General features: G+C 41.8%; 1 protein-coding gene across 2 annotated transcripts in view; it reads right to left on the reverse strand.

Moving 5' to 3' along the window:
* The window catches only part of CCHR1.PART1H5orf34 (chromosome chr1.part1 C5orf34 homolog), a 1,113,566-nt gene that overhangs the window by 580,646 nt on the left and 510,674 nt on the right, over positions 1-22,246 (reverse strand). For both annotated transcript variants that reach the window (XM_044076898.1, XM_044076888.1), the window contains exon 7: positions 14,572-14,638. In XM_044076898.1, the coding sequence (XP_043932833.1) occupies positions 14,572-14,638 (67 nt within the window). The remainder of the gene's footprint in view (positions 1-14,571; positions 14,639-22,246) is intronic.

Raw genomic sequence — 22,246 nt, forward strand, 5'->3', positions numbered from 1 at the left:
GGGATGATGAAATGGGGTGTGTGTGTGTGGGGGGGGGGGGGTGTTCAAGCGGTAAGCATACAATAAGATTTTTGATGCTAGTCCTTGAGGAGAGTAACCACTACCACCATAAAGAATATTAAATTCTAAAAAGTCTCAGAAAGCATTCAATAACTAAGCCAGCACAGGAATGGAGAAACAAAATTTTGTTGACAGGAGTAACTGCAAGTAGGGATATAGAAAACAGGCCAGAGGAGGTAGAATTTGCTGAAGAAAATTAGCATAGGAACCAATGTACTGGATGCAAACAACTACAGAGGGAAAAGTGATAGAGTGGGATGAGGCCAAGGAGAAGTTTGGACTGCAGGTTAGAGACGGTCTTTCTTACCAGGGACTGACAGAGTATAAACAAAGAGAAAGAGGTACGGGAGAGCTAAATGAAAGATCAGCTCTAGTAAAGTTTTTAACTGAGTCTAGAGCAGAAGTTGTGGTTAAAAATGGATAACTGGTATGGCATATAAAATACTGCATATCTGTAATGATCGATCAGAGGAGGTCAGAAAAGACTAGGAAGAGATAATGGAAAGGCAATATAAAAAAGAACAAGAGGAGGACATTTGTATGGTTTCTACATATGCAACAAAGTCCAGAAGGTTTAGGCTTTGAGCTTGGAAGTGATTACCTAGATATTTTATACCCCAAGCAGACTTCAGAGAATTTTTCCTCAGCAAATGCTTGAGGTGTGATACGACACACAGAGGTAACTGGGAACACAATGAGTTGGCAGATATTAAAAAAATTTTCTACAGAGTACTTTGTCAGAAATGTTGAGGGAACAAATGCTTGTACTAAAGAAATTATTATTTTGAGCTGGGATATTGACCTGAATTGCCCAAACATGGCAAAGGCCTTCCCAAGTTTAATGCATATGGGTGTCAACAGCTACTAGAAAATGGAAATCAAATTTTAAACTACCTACAGTTGAAGAACTGAATATTGTGAAGGAGATAAAAGAACTGGAGATTGGATCTTTAGAAAAGGGAAAAGGCAACCTACATGGAAAGAAATGGAATTTGTGGGAGCAACACATGCAGAAGAATGTTCAGTAGGAGGACTGAGGCTTAAGGGAAGGCAGGAATTGAGTAATTTATGTAATGTTGGAGTAAATGTTAATTGTTAAAAATAAATCATATATGTGTAATGCATGAAAATGAAAATAGTTTCCTATGGCTTGTTTTCTTTTCTACTGTTGTATATATATACCAATGTCATGCTCTATGACGTAAGAATTGAATAAAGGCATTTATACAAAAAAGTGTAATTTTTTATTAGGTTGGGCATACGTGAAATGTCATGGCATTGTGTCCAGAGCAAAATGGGAGTGGAGCAATATTTAGCTTAGCACAGCTGGCAGGGATGTTTGTCAGGAAGATATCCAGTATGTTTCTAATCCAGGTCAGTGTTTTTATCATTTGACTGAGATTGTTAATGGTTAGAAAGTTTAGTAGTTTTTGCATTCAGTTATTGGCTGAGGTACATATTTCACAGTGCAGGGATAAAATCACTTAAGAAGAAAAAGTTTCTATTACAGGAAGGGTTATAAGTTATCAAAGAAGTAAACGGCATTTAGGTGACATGGAAGGAATGAGAAAACACATTACAAAACTGCAGCTTGTACTGCTTATTGTAACCTCGGTGTGGAGTGTGTGTCAGGCCCACTACTTGTGTTAATAACCCAACTTTTGAAAGGACAACTAAATAGATAACACCACCTCTTGCTTAGTGAGCAAAGCCAAGAGAAAAAAGTTGTAATCAGGTATATGAACCTATGAACCTATTTGTGGATTGCAGGGTGGTCTAAATTCCCTCAAAGGAAAGGTACCTCTATGCAGCTTAGATTTTTATTTAGGCTGCAGGAGTTGTAGAAGTCCTAGCTTCATCTTATGGTTATCTTTGTGGGCAGCTATTTCCCTTTTTTTTGTGAAAATGTTGTTAAAAACAAATTTGGGCTGCATGAGTACTAGAAAAATGCGATGTTTTTCATGTAATTTGGAATTTTATGCCAAAAACACTCATTCACCACAACTTGCATTTTTTCTCATATTTACTACTTATAATAATAATGTCATATTGCTTTACCGACTGTACTGTACCTAGAATCTATTTTAATTTTTGCACATAAATACACACACTAGAAGAGTATAATGAAATCATGGTAATGACCAAAAAAAAAAGAAGTTATATACTCACCATAACGTTCCATGTGAGTTGTTCATCTCGCCTTCATTCTTATAGATGGGTTCGGAGCCAATCCTCAGCTCTGAGTCGGCCAACTACAAAGCTCGAGGTCTTCAGACAGCTCGAGGCCAAGTCCCTATCCCATGATGCACCTTGAGTTACCTCAGATCTTGTTTGCTGCCTCTAACAATACCATATGCCATTCTGTTACTTTATTAGGTAAGAAAGCTATAGGAAAGACAAGGCAGTCATGATAAAACATGAATCTCGGTCCTCAAAAAAAACCTGGAGGGAGTTGGAGAGTGGGAAGTTAAGAATGAAGGCGAGATGAACTACTCACATGGAAGGTTATGGTGAGTACATAACTTCTTTATGTGAAGTTGTTCTATCTCGCCATTCATTCTTACAGATGGGTACCATCCCAAGCACCATCTTTCTCAGGTGATTCACAGGAGTATGTTTCTCAGAACAGTGGAACCAAAGGAAGCCCTGTCCCTGGAGGCTCTATTGACTTTGTAATGAGTGATAAAAGTATGAGGCTTTGACCAAGTGGCTTGCACAAATACTATCTATTGGTAGCCTGGCAGTAAAGGCTGAAGATGTGGAAACAGCTCTGGTTGAATAAGCCTTTATTTTGTGTTGCAGAGGTATATTGGCAGCTGAGTAAATGAAGGTGATGCAATCAGATAACCATTTCAACAGAGTGGTTTTTGCCACAGGTCTACCTTTTCTGGAGTCTGAAAAGGAAACAAAAAGTTGTTTAGATCTTCTAAATTCTTTGGTTCTATCTAGGTAAAATCGAAGTTGTCCGTGAACATTAAGTTTGTGCAGCATGTACTCCAAGTTATTGGTGTGTTTGAGGGGAAAAAAACAGTAATTCTATGGTATGGTTAAGGTTAGCTTCAGTACAAACTTTAGGTAAGAATGATGGATTTGTTCAAAGTGAAACTCTATCACAATGAAAAATCAAATACGGGGGTTTTATAGACAAGGCCTGAAACTCTTCGGGCAGATGTGATGGCTACTAAAAAGACAGTCTTCCAAGACAAACATTTCAAATTGCATTAAGAAGCTGGCTCAAACAGTGAAAGAATGATTTCTGAAAGCATACAATTTAGATTCCAAGGTGTATAAGGGGATTTGACGGGTGGTCTGAGGTGGAAGGTCCCCTTGAGGAAAAGCTTTGGACAGCTTGTGAGACATTACATTAAAGCCCTCAGTACCAAGATGAAAATTAGAGATCACAGCGAGCTGCACATGAATGGTGGCTGCCACCACTCCCTTGTTGAAAAGCATAGTCAAAAACTCTAGTATGGAGGAAATAGGGGCTAGGTTAGGGTGAGTGTTACTTTGAGAAGCCCATATGGAAAATCGCTTCCATTTGCTGAGGTATAATTTCCTAGTAGAAGATTTATGAGAAGATATTAAAATATGTTGCGTTTCAGTTAAGAGGTTATTGACATGGCTATGTTGGGAACTGGAGCAGCCAAGCTGTCAATTTCAGAGAATGAAGGGAGGGATGAAGAGCCCCCGACGAGTGCATCAGAAGGTCTGGAACTAGGTCTAAAATCCAAGGCTCTTCCAATAGATGAGGTCAAAGAAAGGGGAACCAAATCTGATGAGGCCAGTGAGAGACTATAAGAATGATGGTCCTTCCCAGGGCTTTGGCTTTCTGTAACACTTTGGGTATTGGTGGGAATGCATAAAGGAGACCCGGAGGCCAATCGTGTACAAGTGCGTCCCTTGGGGCATCACCCGGAGGAGGGATTACGGCAAAATAGCTTCTGCATTTTGTGTTCATGGGGGATGCAAAGAGATCGCAGCAAGGCTGGCCCCATCTGAGGAATATTCTTTCTGCTATTGCTTCTTTGAGGGACCACTCATGAGGCAACAAAATTGCCCTGCTCAGTTTGTCTGCTATTACGTTGGATTTCCCCGGGATGTGCTCAATGAACGCATAGCAAAAGTCGCTGAACTAAACATGCACTTCCCATATCTATCCATGGTCCTAGAGTCTCTGTTAGGAGGATGGACAGAGGAAGAAGTTTCCGACATCTCATTTTTGGTGGCTGTCGCCATCACCATGGCATCAACCGGCACTCCCTACATGAGGAAAAGTCTTACTGTGGGGGGCAGAAATAAATTTATTAGGCCTCCAAGGGACAGGCTCCATGGTGTCCGGAGACTCCCACGCCCTTCGTGAGACCAGCTCCATAAGCTCATCTGAGGGCGGAGACACCCAAGAGATGGAGGGCTGAGACCCAAATGCTTTCAGGAGGACCGTCTCATCCTCAGTAGGGTTGGAGGGTTTCCAGCCACCCCTCTGCTTAAGGATTTCCAAGATACCTGAAAATGAGACATCATCAGAGGGGGACTGTGGGGACCTTTCTGACTCATCCAAGTTGGTGTCTGAGGTGATAGATTCCTGCGGGGAGTCTAGACGGTTCCTCTTGAAAATTCTCTTCCCGGGAACCTCATCAGTGGGAGCTTCTGGTGACGACTCGGAAGAGCAGGGACTGCCCAGTGGGGCTTCCTGAGGCTCAGGGTCTCTATGTTTCAAAGGGATCTGTGAGGCAGAAGTGGACACAGGTGCTTTGTGGTGGTTGGTCCTGAAGCTATGGATGTCCTGGGGGACATTTCTCTCCTTGTGGCCTCAAAAGCACCTCTGCTCCGGTTGGAGGAAATCCCTGGGCTCGAAGAAACAGATGACTCCCTCGGCACCGGAACAGTGGGCTCCGATCTATAGGTGGGAGCCAAACTTATCCAAGCCAGAGCCCTAAGAGGTAAAGTCGGAACCGAAAGATCAGTCTGACTATCCTCCCCGGACCCGACCAGCAAGTGTCGGCTCCTAGACTCCTAGATGGGCACCAAGGAAGTCTGAGTATTCGGAACCAATGGCACTGGAGCAGGCATCGGTTCTGAAGGTTCCACAATCATCAGGTCCAACTCCTCCGGCTCCGACGGACCGATATGGCTCAGAGGAGGAAAAGTAGTAGATGAAGGAACAGTTTTCGGTTCCGAAACCACTTGGGTCAGAACCGATAATTTTGCAAACGCCGGTGCCTGAAACAACATCTGCAGCACATGATCCAGATCCAAATCAGATAGGCTTATCAAGAACAGAGATGAATGGATCGAGGGTGGTACCGATTGTAAGATCGGTGACTTCAGCACTGCGGAGACCGGTTCCAGGACTGGGGACTGTCTCCGAAAGGATAAGATGCTCGGCTCCGAAGGCTGTGGAGCTGGCGTAGAAGGTTTTTTTTAATATTGTCGGATCCACAACTCTATGCTCCGATGATGAAGACTTGGAGGACTTGGAAGATTTGGGGGATTTACCATCTTTATCATGGTAGTCCAAAGCTTCTCGAAAGGATGATTTTAATAGCCCTCTGTCAATTCACTTTCTTTTTCTTTCAAGTAGGACGCGGCTACTAAAATAATGGCAGATGTAGCAACTCTCTTGCAAGTGCAAAGCACCCAAAGAGTAAACACAATTAACATGGCCATCAGTCACAGACATTTTCTGTCCACACTTTGGACATTTTTAAACCCAGACTTGGGTTGTTTCTCCTTATCCTGGTCAACCACGAGAAAAATCTAAATGCACACAAGAAAACCTGTAATAAAGGTACATTAAAACGCACACACAGAAGTGTTCAACAAATTCAATGAACACACAAGTATTTTAAATAGTAAGCAGCCCTTAAAAAAAAGGCTCTATAATGCTAAATAGAATCTAACTGTTAATGTTCTAGAAACACACTCTAATAAACTATAAATTTCTACTAAATACACTTCTAAACTACTCAATACTCTTGTAAGCTATAAAATGGCACACCAAAAAGAAGGGAAGGGGGATACTAAAGGCCTAATAAATGAAGGCCAAAAAGGCTATAAAAGGACTATCAAAAGTTAAGCTACACACTAGTTCTAATAGTTCTAAAAGTTATTAAATTGAAAAACTATTATGAAAGTGTATAAAGATAAACTTTTTCTAGAAGAAAAAAACTATACTGGTCAGAACTGTGAAGAAACCAGTGACCTGTTGCAGCGGCAAACTAGATCTGAGGTAACTCAAGGTGCATCATGGGATAGGGACTTGGCCTCAAGCTGTCTGAAGAATTCAAGTTTTGTAGTTGGCTGACTCGGAGCTGAGGATCGGCTATGAATCCATCTGTAAGAATGAATGGTGAGATAGAGAACAACTTCATATTTACATTTACAAATGATGTATATCTCTCTCTACATCACTGCGAGAGAAGCATCCCATGTCACTCAACTGTAAAGTAAAAATCAATACAAGAATCTGGAGTTTCCTTATTGACCACAGTGATGCCCCTATTCCTAGCTCCAGGGAGGCAGGATACCATAACAGCCTTTTTTCACAATTTCATGAGTGCACTGGGTTTAATCAGAGTCACAAGTTCTGAAGGCTCTTTTAATATGTTGTGTTTTGGATTTAAGGATGGATTTAGCAGTTAAGTTATCAACTTGTTTCTTTATGACTGGTTCCAGGTGACTGTGTGTGTGTGATATGGTAACTTGAGGTATATGTCCAACAGAACTACAGGGTCTTGGATGATGAACAGGCTAGGATGATGAACCTTGGCATAATTTCTTTTTGTTTCTTGCTAGTGACAGTGAGAAGCTCACTGACTATTTTGTGTGTGGGGAGATTTGTCTGTAATGCATATCATTGCTGGAGCCTTCCTGTATCCTGACAGAGTGCTCTTCAAACTATCTGGAGATATATAGAGCGGAGTATATTTTTCTGGCACTTCAGAGTTGTGTACTGGTAATTGTTGTCTGACTAATTTTATATCATTGCTGGTTGACTTCAGAGTTGTGCACTGTTATTTTTGCTTCACTGTATAGTTTTTCAGATCTCTACTGAAGGTGTTGGTTTTCCCATACCCACCTTCCCTATTCTTGTGTTGTTGTTTAAATTTGGAGGCTTTTGCAGTTGCCCACCCCCACTGTAGATTTGATCTGGGACACTCCCCACAGTCCCATCTCTTTACCTCATTCTACCTAACAGACTCCTTCTGCACTTGTTTTTAGTCATTTTTAATTTAATTGTATTTTTTAAACTGTTTGGGCTAACATTGCTACATACTCAAGTGTGCTAGCTTACACTGCATTTGAATTGTTTTGACTGCTGTTTTATCTACTTTTCTGTATATATATATATATATATATATATATATATATATATATATATATATATATATATATATATATATATATATATTACCTTTCCTGTAACAAGTGTAGTCCAGATTCAGATTTGCTGTATCCAGGACTGTATGTAATCTTCTGAGCCCCCCCCAAGCTTTCTGTGTTGGAGGGAAGCATTCTAGCTTATCAGTGGGAGTGGTAAGCACTAGGTAACCTATCTATCACATAAGGAGTGGTTCTTGCCCAGAAATTGTAGTTATTGGCCATTTGGGCAGTTTTTCCATCTCTCTCAACTTTCTGATTTAAAAGCCCACATTTGCACTTGTTTCCCCCTTTCCTGTAACTAGTTTAGTCCAGATACAGATTCTTAGTTTTAGCACTTGAATTTGCTTATTCGTGATCAGCACTTGTTCAGAACTTGTAAGCACTATATAACCTACTAATTACTACAGCACTCAACCTTCCTCATTACCTAGAGGAAAACAGTTTTGGTACTTACTTTCCTCACTTGCTTAGAGAAAAACAGCACTTGTACTCACTTTCCTCACTTATCTAGAGGAAAATAGTTTTTTATTCAGGCATGTCCAAGGGTCAGCTCCCAGTGTTCTCTCCTGTCTATCTGATGAATCTGGGCATATTGGGGCAATGTAGAAATTGCCTCATGTACACAGACAACCCTCTCCTCTTACCACCTAACACTACAACCTGTGAGAGATGCACTTATCTAGCCAAACTGGAGGTAAAGCTCTATCCAATCAAGACTGAACTTGACAGTCAAGAAGAGAAGGTAAACACTTGCACCACACCACACTCATCTCATAGTCTCACTAAATCTACACCACCAAAATCCACACATAGTAACACAAAAACATTCACTGAGGCTCTCAATAATAATCTGCACAAGCAACAGAGACCTCCAAAGCAGAAATGCAAGCAACCTCTACCCCCAACACAACCCAAATGACACATAGCCTGCAGACTCAGTGTGCCACTCAACCACAGCCAATAAGGCAAAACAACGTACCCAACACACTACTCATAGGTGACTCTATAGACAGGCACACTGATGTCCCACTCACCAGGCTAAACAAGGAGAAGGTTACTGTCAGCTGCCTGTCGGGTGCCAGGATCCGCCACATAACCCACGCACTCAGGTCACTCCACAACAAGTACAAATATGACTCTCATTGTCCATGTTGGTGTGAATGACCTGAGACGTACCTCCCTGGACTACATGAAAAGAGACATGGAAGAGCTCTCCGATCTTGCAGCCCAGGCAGGTATGACTTTAGCCCTCAGTAGCATTCTGCCATCATCCAGAATGATACCGCAGTACAAGGACAAAATGACTGCCATTCTAAAGGGATCCAGTATCTGTCTGCCTGGAATGACATGGTCGACAGACCACGATGCTTTGCCAGAGATGGCCTGCACCTGTCAACCCCTGGGATTCCGGATATTGGCTAAGGTTCTTGCCGCCCCTATAGTGCCTTTTTTAGGCAAGGTTCAAATGACAACTTCACCACCATAACAGGAACAGGCAAGCAAATACTGAGGGTGATGCTACTCAATGCTAGAAGTCTAAATCTCAAAATGCACTCACTCGAGGTACTCCTTAAAATGGAGAACATCGATATCTGTGCAGTGACTGAGACAACTTGGTTCAAGGCTCCAGAGAGCATCCCTGCACTTCCAGGCTATAACTCATACCACACTTTTCAGCCATGTAACCTGGACCGGAACACCAAAGGCGGAGGTGTGTCCATATTCATTAAGGATATCCACACCTCCAGACTAGTTGCTCAGCATAATGCAGCCGAGGTTATCCAAGTGCAACTAACTGGGCAAAACTGCAATTTTATTATTATTTATTTTTTATTTAACATTTGTTGACCGAGAAAGTCCGACTAGGTTACACAGATCCTGTTTTCAGCAGAGGCCCGAGGAGAAATGCTCCTGAAGCATGTCTTTAGAATCCAAATTGTAGCTTGCTACAGATTACCCACCATGTCCCAGGATTCCCACTCCTCTTTTCTTGATTTACTGGAAAATATTAGGGTTCAACCAAACACCCTAACAATGGGCGATTTCAACTACTCCACCATTAACTGGGAAAACTACTCATGTACCAGCTTCTTTGCTCAATGCTTTCTGGAATTCATAAACTCCAATGCCCTGGATCAACTTATACACACCCCCACCAGGGGCAACAATATCCTAGATCTAGTCATTACCAACATGAGTGACCGGTGTTCCACACTTGAAGTCAATGCCTCATTGGTCCGATCCGACCATAAGCTAATTACCCTAGATATCCACATCCTGCCCCCACCCCCCCATTAAGGAAACCATGGTAAAACATTTCTCCAAAGCCAACTTCATGCTTCTTAAGACAGAAGTGGCGAACTTCATGCCACCCATGCAGATGGACAATTCAGTTACGACTACTGAATCCTACACAACTGCACTTTATAAGCACTTACATGAGTGCATGGCTCGTGCTATCCCAAACAGAACCAAGACGCTATTCTCCAAATAAGGAAGCCAATCTGGTGGTCCAATGCCATAAACTGTATAACAGAAGGAAGAAACTGTTGCAAAAGAGAGTAAAATCCCACGAGTGGAGGAGCTCCCTGGTCAGCCTCAGTAAGAAGCTGCGATTCCTGATAAAATCCTCCAAAGCTAGTTATGAAAACAAAATTGCCACTGATTCTAAAGACAACCACAAAGCATTCTATAGCTATGTGAAGAATCTCAATGGCAACACTCAGATCTGCTCTGAGTTACAGCACAATGGCACTAAATATACAGACCCAACTGATATTGCCAACATCCTGGCAGATAGGTTCAGTGCTAACTTTACCCCCCTCTCACCCCCTAAAGAGCCCATCTCTATACCGGAAGAGTGCAAAGTTCCTGTAATCATGGCTGCACAGGTAAAAACCACACTCTCCAAAGCCAAGAACACAGCATCCATGGGACCAGACAACATCCCAGGGTGCCTTCTACACGACCTACAGAATGAACTAGCACCCCACCTAAGTACCATGTTCAATCATAGCCTCACCTCAGGCTTTGGGCCTGCTGAATGGTGCACAGCAACGGTTATCCCACTCCACAAGGGGGGAGCCACCATGGACCCCGGGAACTACCGCCCCATTAGCCTGACGAGCCTGGTTACATTGGTAATCTCCAAACTCTGGACCCCACCCAGTTTGAGTTTGTAAAATGCAGATTATGTCTCCTAAACCTGATGTCACCAAAGCCGTAGACGAGGGTAAGGTGGTTCACACAGCCTATCTAGATCTCGCCAAGGCTTTCGACACCATCCCCCACTCTAGAATTATAGATAAACTAAACTAGGTATAAACCCCTATGTCACAAGATGGGTTGCCAACTGGCTCACTGACAGAACCCACACTGTGAAAGTAGCAGACTCCAAATCTAACTTTAGACCAGTGACAAGTGGAGTACCACAGGGTTCAGTCCTGGGCCCTCTCCTGTTTGGTATCTACTTCTCTGAAGTACAGGCTAACACAGAAGGTCTTTGGCTAACGAAGTTCACAGATGACTGCAAACTAGGAGCCATAATCGAAACTTCTAACGATGTGGACATCCTACAAAAGGGCCTCACTGAGACAGATGCCTGGTGTCAAAGCCATGGCCTCAAGCTCAATGCCAAAAAGTGCATTGTCATCCCCTTTGGTAAAAACTCTGTACCCATGAACTACAACATAGGCGGTAGTATACTTAACACCGAAAGTGTGATAAAAGACCTTGGGATACAGGTGGACAGAAGTCTCTCCTTTGATAATCACATTGCCACAGTAGTCAGGAAATCCTTCTACGTGGCACACCTCATCACAAAAGGTTTCTCGTCCAGAAAAATAGAGGTCATTGTTCCCCTCTACTCATCACTCATTAGACCCATTATAGAATACAACGCCCCTTTTGGTATGTACCTCACAAGACAGCTACAACAACTGGAAAGGCCACAAAAATACCTCACAAAGAGGATTACCGGCCTCAAACAGATGCCCTATCTGACCGTCTCAAAAAACTCCAGCTTTACTCCATCACATATCACCTACTCAGAGGTGATCTCTGCCTAACATACAAAGCTATGTCAAACCCAGAGCTGTTGGACATGCTCCACTTAAAGAAATCCCAATCCCTCCGAGCTACACGCTCTAGGGACCTAAACCTTGTCACCACAATAAACAGAACATGCCGGAGGGATAGATTCCTGTCCCAGAGACTTCCCATACTCTGGAATAAACTACCTATCTATATCAAACAAAGCTCCTCATTAGCACTCTTCAAGAAAAATCTTGATGATTGGATGGGAAATAGGAAATTCACCCCGGGGATCACCTCTGTGGCTCTGATCGACAGTGGCACAGGAAAATAATTTCCTTGGGTGGCAAAAGCCAGGGTACCTTTTTGGCTGGGCTTGTATAGGACCCAGGGCTGATAGCCTAGTACCTACCTATGAACCTATAATTTAGGTAAGCCTATGCATCTTCCACACTTCGAATAATTTCAGGAATATTAAAAGTCTGCCTCTCACAGCACTTTCCATTTTAAGTAAGCATGTAAAGCATTTGGATGCCCAAAATATATAGCAGTGCTGGAATAATGGTATTTCTCTTAGATAGTAAAAACAAAATTATTGGTTTTTCACACAGAGAGCTCTTTCAACTACCTGTACACCCTTTAATATTACTTCAACAACCACCACCACAGAAACTATAACAAATAACTAAGAGTCATAATAGACAATAACCTAAAATTTGACATGTGTATTACCCGGTCCATCAATAAAACTCATCAAAAACTGGGCCTTGTCTACCAAAACAAGCCCTACCTCACAGACCCATCAAGAAAACACTTAGCATCATCCTATCTTCTCCCCTTCATTCTCTGTACATCACTCATATTAACCAACATTCAAGTCGCCCTACTAAATAAATTGGAGGCATGGTTTAGCTAAATTAGAGGCATGCTTTAACAAAATATCCAAGTCTGCAGCTAATGCATCCTACTTGTACACACCACTGCTTAACACTAAAGAAGCTTTACTGGCTAGAACTACCTAATCACCTTACATTCATGCAGCTTCAAATTTTCCACAAAATAATACACAAACCAAACACATGCCCTTCTCTACAAAACATTCTCAAGCACTACTCCCCACCACATTGCTTTCGCTCAGGTAATTACAGCCTACTAATAACTTCCAAATCCTATAATACAGCTGGAAATGCACTATATTCAGTCTTTGTCAGCAGACAGTGGAACTCCTTGCTTATCCCACTAAAACAGGACAGCTGTGCATCTAGCTTTAAGCACATTCTAAAACAGCACTTAGACTCCTTCTGGCTCTGTTCTTGTTCACACCCTGACTGACACTCTCTCTCCCTCAGATCTCTAGACCATCAGCAAACCCCAACTTTCCAGCTCTCCTACCTTATCCTGTAAATGTAAATACATCCTATCTATATTTATAACTGTATACTGTTTTTCATCGCTCCTCTGTAAATGAAATTTGTCTCTTGCTGTATATGTAAATGCAACCCGTATTGTATAACACTTACAAAACTCAAATTGTAGTAACCTCTGTCTTGATTGCATTGCCCACTGGATGATTCTAAAAGCACATTTCTACAGCCTTTTTTTTTTAATCTCTGTAAATTCTTTGTAATTTTTTCTAACTCTGAGCTTTTCTTCCTGGGCCTCCACAGAAAATGGGCCTGAGTGTCCAGTTGGACCATCCCAGTAAACAAAAGGAAATAAATAAAATTAAATAAATAAATAGTGGTTGTCATATATTGCCTCTAAAAAAGAAAATGCATGACTTCTGAAAAATAAAAGTCACAATCTGACAGCCTCATGTAGTTATCCATACATTTCAACCTTGAAGATGTGCATGCAACAAAAGACAGCAAAAAAAACAAAACCAATATGCAAATAAAGAAGCAAGAGCTATGGCAGAAAATTCATCTACTATAGGCCATAAGTGGGAAAAACTGCACTGGACATGAAAGAGTACATAAATATAAAGATTGTCTCACACTGGGTTTCCTCAGTCAAATGACTACTTAAAAGTAAATACCAAGGAACTTTAGTAGAGGCTGACACAAATGCTATCTGTTGCAGGAGCAGTCTTTAAGGAAGATGAACAGTTATGAAAGCATTTTTGTCTCACTTCAGTGATATTAAAATAACAAGGAGGACACTACAGAATGCTATAAAATGAGAACATAAAACAACTATGCAAGTAACAGTCAGTTGTAGCAACAGAGTAGCTGCTTCTCATTCATGTTTAAGCTCATACCCTAAAGTCCATAACATTTGCTGTCAGCTTAAGAATTACAGTTGAACATCTTTCTGTACATTTTCTATCTTGGAGGATACCACTTTTTAATGCGTAACTGTCCCTTAGTGCCCCTGGAAAAATAGTGTTCTGCAGAAAGGAATATACGGCCCACTCTTATGATGCCTTCAAATGGCCACAGGCAAAACAAAGATGTAATCCCTATCAGCTTAGAGACTGGTAGGAAAGCACTAAGTAACAGCTGGATCACAATATAACCTTCCAATTCTCCTACAGGCTGTGAAATCTTATCACAGAACCAAAAACTGCACATCAGACAGGAGAAGATGCAGGGTAAAAATACACCTTGTAGAAGGCAGATGATGCTATGCTGGATCCTATGGTACAGGGACATTACTTTTTTTTTTTGTTGTACACATCACTAGGCTCTTTTCATTGGCCTCAATTATTTCTTCAGGATTTGGGAAATCAAGGGAAGCTTTCTTTGGGGGAAAAATAGCTATGGGTTTTTGGATGCATCACATCTTCAGTGGCCACTGGCAACCCACGTTATTTTTTCATGTCATGGAGAATCAGGAGGAGATGCCATTGGGGACAGAGATAGAGAAGCTATAAATTTGGGCTGTAAGGTTTTTGAACTCATAGCACAAAAGCTAGTGGTAAGGACCACTGAAACACTTCTATATTACTGGTAAAAAGCTGGGTAAGTACAAGATGGAAGGTGAGTCTAATAGCTAGCAAGGCAAAGTAGAACAGCAGCAACTGAGCATCACTATAGTAAATACAGGATAAACATAATTTCAAGATGCTCCATTTAAAATATTGAGACACTTTACCTGTTTCCAACAGCAGATGTCAGGGAGTTTTAGTGAAAGTCTTGCATTGTAACAATACTGCAGAATCCTGAAAAATTGCATACACTTTTCAATATGCAAAATATGAACATATGTATTTTCTAAACATTAAGCACTATTACACATTTACAAATACTTGATTCAGAAAATTCACAATATATATTCCCATGTACAAACTGTTACAAGTAGGGAAATATCACTTTATCCTTTGAGTGCTTTCTGACTTCATAGTAGAAAGTACAACTGTGTAAGAACTTACCATAACAGCAGATGTCCTATTGATTACTGTTGCAGTATTCATAATGAATAGGTTATCACCACTGACATCTGGCTGGGGTACCAAAGCCTTACCTTCCCATGTTCATACACCTAACGTGTGATCTCAACTCGTAAGTGAACGGGTATATCTCCAAGCTAGCGGCCTGAAGAACACCGAGAGTAGGAGATTGGTCAGCTAGGAGGGGACAAAGCATGAAGTGGTAAGGAGGCCCCTTTTGTTCTAAAATTCTGTCCACCATATAAGAATAGAGAGATGAGAAATAGAGTGGCAGTGAAATTTGGAAAAAGAAGGTAGAGGGGGAAGAATGGTATGAAGGAATACTGCAAAAGTGATCAATAGGACATCTACCATTATATTAAGTACTAATGTAACTATAATATGTCCTGACTGAAATCAATGTTGCGGTATTCATAATGAATGGGCGAGTCCCAGAATTGAAGGGTATGTAAGGGTGGATGGTTAGTGAGCTGCAGAACTGTCAAAGAGACCCAAAAGGACTGACCTGGAGAAAGCAACTTTAGACCTTGAAAAGGCATCAATCCTGTAATGCTTAGTGAAGATTTGTACAGACCAGGTGACAGCTTCTAGTATGGTCCTGGCTTCCACCCCTTTATAGAAAGCCTCAGATGAAGCAACAGCCCTGGCAGAATGAGCTTGAGGGCATGAGGACGATGACTTACCATGCAGAAAAAAATAAAATTAGGTTGCCTTAGAGATCCCGCTTGCAACTGTTTGTTTAGCACTGGTTAGCCCAATTTTAAATGCGTAAAGGTAACAGTTGATCAGATGTTCTAATGGATTTGATACTGTCTAAACAGAAACTTAACTGTCTGTGAACATCTAGAGTATAGCAACCTTTTCCCTCTGTTCTATGAGTTGGACCCCATACAGAGAGCAACAGAACAAGGCTGCCTTAGAGATCCAGCTTGCAACTGTTTGTTTAGATACTGGTTGGCCCAATTTTGAGTGCGTAAAGGAGACAAAAAGTTGGTCAGATTTTCTAAAGGATTTGTCTCTCTTCTAATAGAATCTTAACTGTCTGCGAATGTCTAGAGAGTGCAGGAACACTCTCCCCTGTTCTGTGGATTGGGAAAAAAGGAAAGGAGATTTCTAACTTAGTTAAGTGACAGTCTGTTCACTACTTTAGGTATGAATGAAGGGTTAGCTCTCAAGATCATCCTGTCCTTGTGAAAAATAAGAAAGGGTAGAATGGTCAAGAGAACCTGAAGCTCTGAGACTCTCCTAGATGAAGTAGAATAATCTTCCGGGTGCAGAATTTGAGATTTGCTGAGATAGCTGGTTCAAAAGGACGCAAACTAAGTTTTTTCTAGCATAAAGTTGAGATCCCAACAAGCAGTAATGGGCTTCTTTGGTGGTCTAAAATGCAGCACCCCTTTAAGGAATAACTTGACCACAGGTCTAGCTATAAGAGGAGGACTGAGGGATAAACACACATAGATGGCTGATTGGTGAGCTTTGAGGGAAGAATGGACCAGAGCTGTATACTTGACTTCACAAAGATATTTCAGTATGGAAAGTACCTATGACTTGTAGAGGTACTCTACATTCCTGTAGCACCAAAAGGAAAATATCTTCCATTTGGCTACGTAGGATTTCTGAGTGGTGGGTCTCCTGGTTTCTTGGAAAACCTTAATTGTATTCTCTGAAAAAAGGTGCCTGTAAGGAATTAGAACCCTATCATTCCCTGTGTCAGGTTCAGGGATGACAAGTTGGGGTGAAGTAGTGACTCCTTCTGCTCTGTGATGAGATCTGCTTGTAGTGGCAACTTGTAGTAGCTGCCCCTGCTTAGGTGAAAAAAAAAACAGGAAACCAATGCCATCTTAGCCAAAGGGTATCATACTGTCAAGAGGTTTGACTTTTCTTTTTGGGCCTTTAGAGGAATCCTTGGGGTGAGAGGTAGAGGAAAAAGCTGTAGAAGAATCTCCCTGCCCACTGAAAGCTAAAAACATATGTCTCCAAGCTGAAGGGAAAAGGGTCCCTGGTGCAAAAGAGGAAGAGCTGTTTGGTGGTTTCTAACACAAACATGTCTAGCTGAGGTGTGTCTCAATAGTAGAGGATATCCAGGAAGACCTGTCATTTGAAGATCCATTAATGAGGATCATTGTCCTGTGATGGAATGTATATGTCTACTAAAGACATGTTTTCTGGGTGGCAATCTCTGAGCCAGTCGATGCCAATCTGCACAGTTGGTAAGACCTGGTTCTTCTTTGCTGCTTATGTACCGCATGACTGTGGTGTTGTCTGTGAACACTCTTTGGGGACCTGTCAACCACACATAGGGAAAAGACATGAATAGCTTGAATGAGGGCCCTCAACTACATGCTGATGTGCCCTGGACCCAGTTTGTCCCTGTCTATGCTACCCCGTATCTCGTCTAAGGCATCTGTGTGCATTTCTTAAACTGGAAGTGGTGGGGGTTAAGAAAAGTCCTGGGTCAAGTTTCACCTGGTCCTTCCAGCATGAGAATTCTGACACAGCAATAGAAGGAACACTGTGTCTAGAGGATAAGAGTGCTAGGACCAAAGTGTTTTCAAGTACCAATAATCCCTAATAAACAAACACATTCAAAAACTGAGAAAACTAATAACCTCATGCATATCAAAATTAGCCCTAAGTGGACACATCCACCCCAACCCTGGCCCTACTATCTCCAACCCCAATCCTCATAATCAGACTAGAAACCACAACTTCTCCCATATCACAGCCGATAGAAAGCCAAGTGACTTCCTTCTACTAAGCCTAAATATCAGAAGTATATCCAACAAAGTTCATGAACACCATGCCACCATAGACTTGTACTCCCCAGATATAGTCATCCTGACAGAAACCTGGCTAAAACTCACATTACCAGTGAGCAAATCCTCCCTACTGGTTACGGCATACTAAGAGTAGACAAGCTAAACAAGAAAGGAGGTGGTGTAGCTATAATATTTAAACAGCATCTAAACATCCAGATCTTAAAATCATCAGCTCCACAAATAGGCAATGAAGAAATAATATATACCAACCTCAAAATAAACCAAAACAAAACCATCAACATAATTGGATGTTACTTCCCACCTGGCCAAAACATCCCTCCACTAAAAAACTTCCTCAGCTGGTCTACCCACCATCTCCCCCAAGAAACTATAATTTTAGGTGATTTCAATATTGACTGGCAATGCTGTTCTGGCAACCATCCAACCCATCATGTAAACTTTCATGGCATCACCCAACTAGTCCAGTCGCCAGCCAGGATAAATAAAAACTCCAGCAAGCACACTACCCTGGACTGGATACTAGTCAGTAAGAGCCCCCAGTCATATATAACAGGCTGCTTATCAGATAGCCTCAGTGATCACTCCCCAACATTCCTACTTAAAAAATACCTATACCAAGCTAAACCTGTCATCTACCGTCAAATACGTAAAAAACTAAACTTTAACTCACTCACATTCATCTCATCCCTCAAAGAATGCAACTGGCATCCTCTAAAGTACCTCAGTCTTGATGACGCAGTTGAATTTTTTAATACTACCTTCCTGAGCATCCTTAATTACCATGCCCCCAAAAGACTTTCCAAAACCAAAGCACAACTCTCCCCATGGCTACAGAAAGCCATTAAGTCAGAAATGAAAAACAGGGATAAAGCCTGGGAGCAGTGGCGCAAAACCAAAACCCCCTCAACTAGACAGAAATACCTAGAACTACGCAATAGAGTCAAAAAGCTAATAAAACAAGACAAATTCCAATACTACCAGTCTGCCCTAGACTCCTCCCAACACAGCCCCAAACAATTCTGGTCCTCCATAAACTCCAGCCTCCACCCAGGTAAAGTCAGTCCCCCTACTCCTAACATCCCTCACTCCTCCGAAAATATTGCTACCTCATTCAACACACACTTCACACAAACCATACTATCACAAGCTAAACAACACAACCACCCCCCCTCCAACCTACACCTTCAACTAGTAATGTCCCCACTGCCTTCTCTTTTTCTCCTGTACCTACCCCCAACATAAAAAAAACTCTTAACTAAACTTAAGCCCACCAAATTAGCAGCAGACAACCTCCCAAGTGAATACCTACAAATCGCAGATGATGCTCTGGCCTACCCAGTATCCATCTTGATTAACCGATCTCTGTCAGAAAGTTACGTTCCCACACTATGGAAAGTATCACATATAATTCCCCTCCACAGAACTAACCAATTACCGCCCTATAGCTATTCTCTCTCCACTCTCCAAAATACTAGAGAGATGCATTCACACTCAGGTCTCAGACTACCTCCTTACTAACAACCTCCTTTCCAATACTCAGCATGGTTTCCGACCAAACCATAGCACCAACACTGCCTTACTCTCCTTTACTAACACGATCCTTCAGCATAAAAACAATGGCTATCTCTCCTCTGCTACTTTCCTAGACCTATCTAAAGCATTTGACATGGTTCCACACAAACGACTCATCTCTGTCCTCAATAACCTATCCTTCTCTCAATCAGTCACCAACTGGTTTCAGTTACCTGTCTGACCGCCAACAATCCGTTGTTTGGCAGAATGACATATCTCCCCAACTACCTTTCTCTATAGGGGTTCCCCAAGGATCCATCGTTGGACCCCTACTCTTCTCTATTTTCACCAATAATCTAGCCTCTGCCACCAAACATGGCACACTCATACAATACGCAGATGACTCAACCATCATCTGCTCAGCCCAGTCCCTACCCAAACTGCAAAAAGTCACACAGGAAGCCTTTTCCTCTGTTGAAACTTGGTTATCCGATGCCCAATTAATACTCACCCCAAACAAAACTAAACTACTCATCTTCCAACCCATCAAACATACTCAAAACAACTCTCATCACAGCAAAAGACAACACCACTATACACCCAAAAGAACACACCAAATTGCTAAGAGTGGAAATAGACAAACTAAAATTTGACATTCACATATCCATGACCATAAAAAGGTCCACGAAAAACTAGGAACGTTATACAGAAATAAGCAACTTCTCACCAAAGCAGCAAAGATTTCAGTAGCAAATTCCCACCTTATCTCCACTCTACTTTATGCCATTCCAATATATACCAACCTAAGGCAATGCGATCTAAACAAGCTAGAGACCTGCTACAACAAAATCGCCAAATTCGTCACAGGGGCATCTTACCGTAGTCACCACTGTCTCTCACTTGCTGAACTGGGCTGGCTTGAACTCCCTCACCTCCTTCAATGGCATCAACTCTCACTCGCACACAAACTAGTAAACTATCCACTAAATGTCCAATCCCTCCAGAATCTACTCCAACCCTATTGCACCACCAGACCACTAAGATCCAGCAACAAAAATCACTTGCAGATCACTAAAGCCAATAACTCTGCTGGTGAAGCACTATTCTCTTGCGCCATAGCCAAATTATGGAACTCCCTCCCACCCACAATTACCTCCGTACCATCATGCACCCACTTCAAAACTTTACTAAAAGTGCACCTAAAAACATGCTGTCGATGCCCTTGCAACTCCCACTCTAATATCATCCACCCCATCCAACCACTACCTTTCTTTCCACCCCACTAACTACCTTGATTATAGCAAGCTCGGATGCTCATAAGCCTACTACTTATTATACAGCAGGAACTTCCTATTGTAACAATTGTTAATGTCTGTTATGTACTTCGCAGATAAAGATTCTAGTTGTCTACTGAGGTACTATGTTCTTCATCTGTAACTATGTAATTAATTGCTATGTTAATCAAATTGTTAATCGCTATGTAAATCCAATGTAACTACTGTCTGTTAACTGTGGAGCTTTTCTCCCCGGGCCTCCGCTGAAAATGGACCTACATCCAGTTGGACACTCCCGGTCAACAAATGTAAATAAATAAATAAATAATGGCTATTCCTTATATGCAGTCTGGTTAGAGAGAGCATTGGAATAGTTGCTGACATGAATCCCATGGCCCTTAGCATCTCTCTTGCTGAGTATTGGCTGAAGGAGTTCAGGTCATGAAAGTAATCAGCAAGGCTATGCACTTTTTCAGAGGCAGGTAGACCTGTATCCTTATGGTGTCCAGTCTGCAGACTAAGAAAAGTACAGCTGTGTAAGTAAACTTACCGTAACAGTAGTTGTTCAAATTATCACTGCCGCAGTAGCCTTAGCTATATGGGTTACATCCTGCCAAGGATATAAATGCTGATCAGCTTCCAAAGCTTCAGGGCACCTTCCACTCACCCAAACTGTCAGGCAGCTAGAGCAAAGATGACTAAAAGACAAGTCTGGGTGCCAAGCCCTTCACAGCTTTCCTGCCAACAGAGAGAGGGATGCAGAGCCCTGAAAAGTTAATGCTGCGAAGAACAAAAAATAAATAACCCCACACTGGTATAAACAACAGACCAAAAACAACAGGGGTGGAGGGGCTACTGCAGCAGTGTTCATTCGAACATCTACTGTTATGGTGAGTTCACTTACACAGCTGCACTATGTTTATCATATTGATCACTGCTGCAGTAGCCTTAATTTTAATGAGTAGATTAACTTAGCTTACTACATTTCGGAAGTGGAAGGAGAAGTGTCCAGGAGCCCCTGGAGAATGGTCCTTGCAGCCTGATCTAGACCTAGAGAAAGAATCCAGTTTGTAGTGCTTTGTAAAAGTATATGCAGAGTACAAAGTTGCTGCTTCTAGAATCCATCCCTTTCCAAAAAGCCACAGATGAAGCCAAGGCCCTGGAAGAGTGGGCCTTGACCCTGCCAGGAATAGTTTTGTTGTGGTGAGTGTAACAAAAGGCTATAGCCTTAGGTAACCATAGTCTGCTTTGACACAGGTTGCCCCTTCTCTTTACTTTCACAAGAAATGGACAACTGATCTAAAGATCTGAAAAGATTTTGTGCTGTCAAGAGTGCTCTTGGGTTGTCTGTGGACATCCAAGGCATGGAGTATCCTTTCTCCCTCATTTTTGGGTTCAGGAAATAAAACAGGGATATGAACAGTTTGGCTTAAATTAAATTCAGATAACACTTTAGGCATAAAAGAAGGAATAGTTCGCAGACAAACACTGGCCCTGTGGAAAACAAAGGAGGACTGCATCACTACAAGAGCTTAAAACTCAAATACTCTTCTTTCAGAGGTCAGAGCAATCAGTAAAACTGTTTTCCATGTTAACAGCCTCAAACCAGCCAGGTTAACTGGTTCAAATGGAGCAAGTGTGACCTTCTCTAACACAAAATTAAGATTCCCAAGGAGGAGCCACTGTTTTTTTTGGAGGCTTCTTATGCAAAACCCCTTTGGAAAACATTTTGAAATGAGACTGCATTGAAAGAGGAGTATCCATGGGCAGACGTGCTGAAATGGCTGCTAAATGAACCTTGACACAGGCGT

The sequence above is a fragment of the Protopterus annectens genome, chromosome 1.part1 (genome assembly GCF_019279795.1).
Source record: "Protopterus annectens isolate FY-2018-M chromosome 1.part1, PAN1.0, whole genome shotgun sequence".
NCBI classification, from domain to species: Eukaryota; Metazoa; Chordata; order Ceratodontiformes; family Protopteridae; genus Protopterus; species Protopterus annectens.